The sequence below is a fragment of the Gasterosteus aculeatus genome, chromosome 4 (assembly GCF_964276395.1).
Source record: "Gasterosteus aculeatus chromosome 4, fGasAcu3.hap1.1, whole genome shotgun sequence".
In the NCBI taxonomy this organism is placed as follows: domain Eukaryota; kingdom Metazoa; phylum Chordata; class Actinopteri; order Perciformes; family Gasterosteidae; genus Gasterosteus; species Gasterosteus aculeatus.
The window spans coordinates 30,420,788-30,428,962 of record NC_135691.1 but is presented as its reverse complement, the minus strand read 5'-3'; the positions used below and the strand labels follow the sequence as shown (position 1 = coordinate 30,428,962).

Here is an 8,175-nt window from a genome sequence, read left to right as displayed (position 1 = left end):
TGTGCAGTCCAGACAACATGTGGACAGGAAAAGCAGTTTAGTGGACACAGGCTTTTACCAAGTACTCACACACACACACACACACTCGTCCGCAAGCCAACTGGTGTCATTTCAAAAGTGTGTTGCGTGAATCTGGGCAGTGTTAACCGACGGAAAGGGGGGGGGGGGGGGGGGTGGTAGAACCCGCAATGACTCAAGAGTCGACGCCGCCAACCTGCAGCCTCTTACACTAAACACGGGGAGGTTGCTGCATCATTGCTGCTGCAGATGGGGGGGATTCTCCTTCCTCCAAACAGAGGGATAGGGGTGTGTGTGCTGTGTCAGTGAGTCTTGTGCTGCTGAGTAACCCCCATTCAAGGGCAGCTGAAGCTCAGGGAGAAGCTCAGGATGTTGTTTTAAGGAGTAAATAAAGGAGCAACTAGAACAAGGGACAACGAGGGACACAAAGGCTCCTTTAACGCCTTTTCCTTGCTTCCCTTTGGTTGTTTATTTGGTGATATTTCTAATCTGATCTTGTTTTACGATACTCTATAACAACGACTTGTGATTTCGCCATCAGATGATCATTTGAAGGCCACAATCACACACACTCGTTTGTGTAGAATTATTCAACAGGGAAAGGAAGGGTCACGTGGTGAATTGAAGACATTCTGTCCCTGCTGAAGTCATTCAGTCCCCCCCCGTGTCCTTCACTCGGCCCCCTCGTCTGACATCGTGAGAACTCGTCTGAGAACAGCGAGCACTTCCTGCTTCGCGTCCGTGAAACGACCCTGCAGAGCATCCCCAACGTGACCTGTGAGCACAGCTGTCAGCATCTTTGAGAAGGTTGTGTTGTCTTTATTGTGCGGCTCTACGGATGGAAACCGCTTTGGTTTTAAGAGTGAAACATGTTGATGGATATTTGGACTAAAAGATTTGGCTGCAGTATTTAAGTTATGTTGACCCAAACATCTCAATCATCACAGCCATGTCTTTATGTATTTAGGACGACCACACACACACACACACACTGTCTCTGTCCTTTCATGAATATTCTTAATGTCAGGATAAGAAGTCATCTGAAGACACCCGTGTCTGTCTCCGCCAGCGCCATCAACCCCGCCTCTTTCTTTCCTCAGGGCGTCTTTTAAACTTATGAGGGCCGTAGGAGGAAAAGAGGTTGCTGCAATTCAAGTTGACCAAGTAGTCGCAACCACAGGAGGAATAAATAGAAGCGTGACGTCCTCCAAAGACTAAATAAATCCTGTTCAAGTAGATTTTCCGTTTCAATTCGTACACTAAAATCTCTGCTTGTCGCTTATTATTTCCACATTCAGTGCAGAATTGAAAGGGGTCACTTCCTTTATTTGGTCACTTCCTGTATTTTTGTATATGTATGTCATATGTCAGAAGACATGGTTACATGCATGCGTGTGCGTGTGTGTGTTTCTTTCATATAAAGAGTATCTGTTCATCACTTTGGAGTGCTGATAGTCAGAATGGCTCAGGTACTGTAACCAAATGGAAATAATTCTAACTCAAATCTGCTTTAAGACTTGAACGCTTTATATAGCTCGCAGACAATATTGGATATATTTAGAGAAGCTGACCAGAACTTTCACTGAGCACAAACATCTACTCGTAGCTGCTCTCTGGTGGACAAACTATGTACTACATGTCTAAGATGAGATAAAATCCTATGATTTATTCATCAGATGGATTCTACTTTAGAGACAAAGTAGTCTCCTCATCTCCTCCACGCACACATGATTACGTAGAGTCGACAGCAGACTCGGCATCAATGATCTGTGACTGTTTAATTACTTACCTTCTTGCACGCCCGTTCTTGTCCTGCGGCCAAGGTGACTCCCGAAATTCGGCCAAACAGGACCCAAAAGGTTGGTGGTTTCCTGCGAGATTTGGAAGCAAAATATGAGGAACATACACAAATCAGACACACATCACACGGCCATCATTTGTAGTCAAAATCCTGTGGTGCGTAGATTCTCATCACGCTTTCCGCCTTCTCCAGAAACGTTTATTTTTACCAAAGCTCGAAGAAGACACTATGTAGTTTGTGGACGTGTGTGTGTGTGTGAGAGAACTTGAGGGATGGGCTTTGCCTCACGGTTGTCACTTTTGTCTCCATCCATTTGTCCTACTAAATGCAACGTAAGTCCTAAATATCTACAAGCTTCTTAATTGCCAGAACAAGTCAATTCCTCAGTGGTAAGTGAAATGACATCATCCCAAAGTGTGCAACTTTCGGTGTTGGTGTCCCGGCAGGAAAACCGCATGATGGAAATGTATTGTTTTAATGCACCGGTAAGTCTCATTTTCCTTCCTCCTCTCCTTCCTCGGGCCTCTTTTATTGTGGGCTGAGGCTTTTATTTTCATTGTCTCCATGGTGACGGATATTAAGCAGATTCACACCTCTCAGCGGTTTCATAACTGTTTAAAGGTTTGGATAACAGGAAGAAGTAAATCCTGCAGGTGCTAAAGTTAACGAAGATACAGTGGAGAGGATAAATAACTGCAACAAAAAAAGGGAGATGAAATAATAAAGCCTCGTCTTTTTAATGTTTAACGTTGACTGACGTTGACTAAAGCCCGCTGGATTACAATTTGCAAGAGAAATGAATGATTTGGGTTTTATTGCCCGGTAATTTAAAACAAAATTGAATACCCCCATTGAACAGAACACTGAATATCAAGGTTATGGTAAATTCAATATTATCCCGTTTTATATTTGTTAATGTTTTAATCAATTAGAAGACGTAGTAAATAAAATTGCCTTCCCCCGGAGGTGACATCATTAAATGGTTCACAAGAAAAATCTCAAAACAAATGCAAAGTCACTTACAAGAGAATATTTTCAGGCTTTGTGTCCTTAGTGTTGACTCTTTGTCCATATATATTCTGATTCATCGTGAACAAATATTTAATGCTTTGTAATAAACAGTGGAGATACATGATTTCCTATCTTCATATTGATTTATAGTCCAGCCACTACAACTCATTTAAAACAACTTTTATTTATTAAGTTTTTACAAATAACGTAACAAATTTCATTGTATTGTAGCGCAAGTTTTGTTTTTTATATGAAGCTTCAACACTCTATACTTAGTGCAAACATACCGTTAAAGGCTGCCGATGACTCTACATGTATTTTATTGTTTTCTCTTTCATTCATTCATTCATTCACCCACTTTTCTTTTTTTTTAATCCCACCACTGGGTACAATGTCAAACACAATACAGAAAAAGGAAACCACTGAAGGAGCCGCTACAGACATTAAAATCGCTGCTAAGTGAGAATAAAAGAAAGAAAAAAAAAATCCTAAGTGCATCGGAGAAACCAGAAACATATTCAACATGTTTGTTGTTTTCAGTAACAGAGAAACTGTTGCTGTGCTTGAGACCGGACATCATTCCACAGGAGCAAGCTACATGGAACAACAGGAGATCTGATGCACAGAAAGGCAACTGTTATTTACACGTGGACACAAAAAGGTCAACCAGTGCAAAGCACAAACTGAGTCTAACGCCAGCAAGTAATGCTACAATATGTGTGTGTGTGTGTGTTGGCAGAAAAAGATATTTTCCCCCCTTACTTCACAATAAGTGTGAACACTGGGTAACCCTTTCACAGTAAGAGTCCTTCCACCATAACTAAATGAAACTTCACAAAAATCACACTCATTGATGTTGAAATTGTAGCATTAAAAAAAAAAAAAAAAAGCAACTGTAACCTCAGAGCTCGACAGCATACTGTAACTTTAAATTATATTGCATTGCAGCCACTGCACAGTAGGCGTTTCTGTCAGAGTAATCATGTAGTAGAGACACAGCAAAATAAGATCAAACTTCTACTGTGGAAATCATTTTGAGGCTCAAGCGATTGCAAAGTGGAAACCCAGGGCGTCGCCTGGCAACTAAACCGAAAGTGAGTAAAGGCAATGAAAAGTACACAGAATCAACATTTCCTATTTCACCTTCACCGCTGATGTTTTCACTCGGCACATGATAACCAGAACGAGAGCAGAGTGGCTCGAATGAGTCTTCACAGCTTCAACCAAACTTGCCGATGAGTAAAAACGTTTCATTATTATTGATGGAGACAATAGAAAACATGCCCAGGAGAGGTGAGCAAAAGCAATGCGTTTTTACAAAGTGACCGTTTCATGTTTCTAAGTGAGTCCAGAACATTCTGAAAAAATAAAAATAAAAATAAACTGACACACATCAGAATGTTTTTCGGTCAATGTCAAAAGTTTGTACCAGATGTGTTTTATTTGCGTGGGAAAATGAAAGAAAATGAAAATAAAAAGGGAACGTGGTGTCAAAAGGCCTCCAATCTAAAACTGCCATCATCACTTCCATCGTTTCAACCGCCGTCGCCACTACGCGCAAAATCATCACAACAACACCCACCGCCGGGCTCGGCCATTCGGACCCAAACCTTCTTCTGAAACGTACAGTGACAATATCCAGACCTGCCGCAGACCCACGGCAGCTTTTCTCAGACGAGGCCTTCCCCGCCAAATCTGTAGAGCGACTACAAGCACTCGAATTCTGACTCATTCATTCATTCTGCTGGCTTCGAAACTGCCTCTTGATTTAGATGTTTGGATTGCCAACGCCTTGCTTAAAGGTTTGAACTAAAAGGAGCAGTAAGCTTCTAGTTCCTACACGAAAACACATATCACGCTTTTGGTTATTCTACTGGAGAACGTTTGTGTGTTCCTTTGTTCTGCTCTCGGCTCGAGTGGATCGCAACCATCAGGGTCCAGCGACCTGACGGCGGCCACAAGCTGACTCTCACAAGGGAGCAGCACTGACATTCCTCTAAAGCCCCCCCCCCCCTACTAACCGAAACACATTCCTGTCCGGCTGTCGCAGACCGGCAGTTTCGAAAATTGATCACGCAAAGCTGATTTCTGATTTTTCTTTCAAACGAAAGGTGAAAAACGGATTGGATCATTGGTTTGGAAACGACATAATTTGCTCTAGAGATCTTCACGCCGCACCGGTGCCTCTAAAACACAGAGTGGTCCGAGCTTCAAATACAATCTTCAACCGCTCCCTCCTTAAAACCGAAACACATTCCTCCGGTTTCACGTCGGCGGTGCAGAGGGCCTGGGGGCGCCGTCGGGCCTCGTCTGGGCCAAACGATCTCATGGGTTTCAATGGCAGCAGAGTTTGGTTCAATTCATCCCTCTAAATCGATCCTAGGAGTCCATCCCCCCCCCCCAGAAAAAAAGGAACAGGAAGGATGCAAGGCACTAGTAAATTCCTCCACCGAAAGCTCTAAGCGACGGTCAAGGGAAGCAAAAGAGCCACAATAAAAGACAAACTACTTTTTTTTTGTTTCTTCTTCAAGTACATAAAAACTGGACACCATTGGTTTTTTTTTTACATTCACATTCATCTAACAAATACAGAGAAGAGGAGGGCCGTTTAAAGTGTCTGATATACAAGTACTGTATTAAGAAAGAAAAAGTAGCTAGCATTTACTTTAATGCCTAAATATCAACTGTCCTGCCCGTCGCTGAGAATCAGGCACGGAGGTCGGTTTCGACTTTCAATTCAATCAGTTCTAAAAAAAAAACTAAAAAAAAACGGAACTGACGCTGCGGTTGATTAGTCGGTAAGGCAACGGTAATTTCTTTGAGGGCGCGTCCTCGGTCACCGGGTACGAGGACCTTTATTAAAACAACGCTGTTCTCAATTTTCACATTTGGCTGAGAATCCATTGGCTGAGAGCAGTGAATTGAAAGTGAAAAGGACCCTGAACCGTTCTCTGAATGCTTTAAAAACCAACAAAAAAAAGTTTTTTATTTGTGATTTTCACCCTAAAACGAATGTTGCCCAACATCATTTGCTAATAATAAACAACAATAATCACAGTGTTTCCACATCGTACACCGATGTGCGCGTATAACAGGTCCATCAACAGAACACTTTTTTGTTTCTTTTTAAATAGAATAATTAATCATCAACAACAATGTACATTGCAATCATTTCAACACATGCGTTGAAACCCCCCCACGATGACGAGGAACCGAGGCGTTAGGCTGTTGAGCGGCTGCTACGCCTCCAACAATGTGTGGGTATTTACATGAGCCTGGCTGTGTATGCAGGTGTATTTATTTATGTGTGTGTGTGTGTGAGAACAAACCCAACGGAACCGAAATAAAACAACAAAATGGAATCATCGTGGCCGACATTAAAAAAAACTAAAAACAAACAGACAGACACAAACTGTACAGGGATGTGATATTATTCGGTGAGCAAGGCCACTTTTTCACGCGGAGTTCTCTCATGTTTGGGCTGCTGTTTTTTAGTTTTTCAGATGTCCTCTAAAAAGGTCTCTGTTGTTATTGCTTCGGTGGGCGGAGAGCGGCCGGAGGTGTTCGCTGTGCAGCGGTCGGCCTACGATAAGCGGTGGACGAGGTGGTTGACTCGATGCGAACATTCTCCCCCCCGTCCGTAAGAACAAGAGGGGGAACAAGACACAGAAGGTAATCGGGCTGACGGGTCACAACTGCGTCCACGCTGAGCCGGGCTCAGCTGGGGGGCGTTTTTGATTCACTCGGGGATTTTCGTTTGTGCTTTGAATTGAGGGACATTTCTGAATAGTGACGGAAATAACCAACCAAACCCGAACATCTGTCCATCTGTCTGAAATGAAAGCGTTTGACCTGCTGCCATGTGCACCAGAGGGACGATGGCCGGCCTCGCTCCCCTCCGTGTTATGCACTGCCGACGTATTTTCTGTTTTCAATGTGGAGAAAACAACAGCTGCAGTTTTGCCTGTTACTGTCGCCTTTACGTGCAGGAAACCGTCTTAGCACTCAGCATGAAATGGACCAGGTGGAGCCGAGCCACAACTTCACTCATACACCAACAGCAATAAACGCCAATCCGGCACCCTGTCCAAATCTCTTTGGCCTTTTAACAGTGCACTCGTGAGTCTGTTTGCCACAGTCGACCACAGCACAAAGTGGGACCGATTCCCACACACACACACACACACACACACACACACACACACACACACACACACACACACACACACACACACACACACACACACACACACACACACACACACACACACACACACACACACACACGCAGAGGTGAGATGCATCACACAGACTTTGGCCTCATCGCACTCCTCGTTTCTTTGCTCCTCTTCGTTTTCCTTTCCTTCTCTGGTTGGCTCGCCGTCCCTTCGAAGCCCCTCGCTCTCAAGTCCGCAGCCCTCTGCTCCGCGTCCGGGGCGGGCCGTGAATCAAACCGGCCCCGTCTCCCAGTCCTACGTGGTCCTCATGTTGGGTCCTCCTGGGTTGCTGACTGACTTCTGGAGAGAGCTGTTCAGGTGGAAGGCCTGGAGGGGCCCCTGCCCGGGAATCTGGACCTGTCCACCAACGGCGGTGGGGTAGGGGCCCAGCGTCTGGGAGGTGCTGACCAGCAGGGGGCCGGGCGGCGGCGGCGCTGCCTGATTCGACGGGCCGTGACCCGGACCGGACCATTGTGCACTGTAGGCGGGTGAGGGGGTGTAGTGGATGAACTGGGGAGGTTGGGGCTGGGCGCAGGAGGCGGGCGGGTGACACAGGGACGCCTTGCGGGTGGCCAGAGAGGTAGCGGTGGTGGAGTTTGCGGGGAGGTGGGCTGAACCGCCGAGGCTGCTGGGACACAGCTGGCTGGGAGCGGAGTACTTCCTGCCCAGACTGGCTGACTGGACGACCTGGAGAGACGGAGACGTCACACGAGGGAAAGATCATTCGCGGTTACTACTAAACATGTGCGTGGACGAACGAGTCAAGTTTTTTTATTTAGCCTCATTTGGTAGATAACGCTGTGCGTCAGGAATCATTTTGTCCAAAATACCAATCCCATTTTTCAGGTCTGCTTCGGTATTGTAATTAGGTAATTATAAGCTGAACCCGAGTCCTTGCTTGTGGAGGGGTGATGTGCTTTAATCTGAAAAGACTTTTATTGTTTATGTTATAATCAGTGAAAAGAGAGGTGAATTTAGCCTTCGGGCCGCCTCAGCAGGTTAATCCGGCCATGATGCCATAGGGAGTATTCTCAAACTAACCTCGTAGCTATGTCCCGGCACTGGGGCCTGCTGCAGCTGTTTGGCACTCCTCTTCCCCTGAAAAGAAACATTAATTCAGTTTACTCA

The 8,175-nt window shown here is 45.1% G+C and overlaps 1 protein-coding gene across 15 annotated transcripts in view; it reads right to left on the bottom strand.

Moving 5' to 3' along the window:
* Positions 1-2,995: 2,995 nt before the first annotated feature.
* wnk1b (WNK lysine deficient protein kinase 1b) overlaps positions 2,996-8,175 on the bottom strand; it is a 66,184-nt gene continuing 61,004 nt past the window's right edge. For all 15 annotated transcript variants that reach the window (XR_013467262.1, XR_013467263.1, XM_078100257.1 and 12 more), the window contains 2 exons: positions 8,089-8,145; positions 2,996-7,734 (listed from right to left, as the gene is read on the bottom strand). Coding sequence is in view for 13 of the 15 variants with exons in the window: in XM_078100257.1 (XP_077956383.1) it covers positions 7,303-7,734; positions 8,089-8,145 (489 nt within the window). In the remaining 2 variants the exon portion in view is untranslated. The remainder of the gene's footprint in view (positions 7,735-8,088; positions 8,146-8,175) is intronic.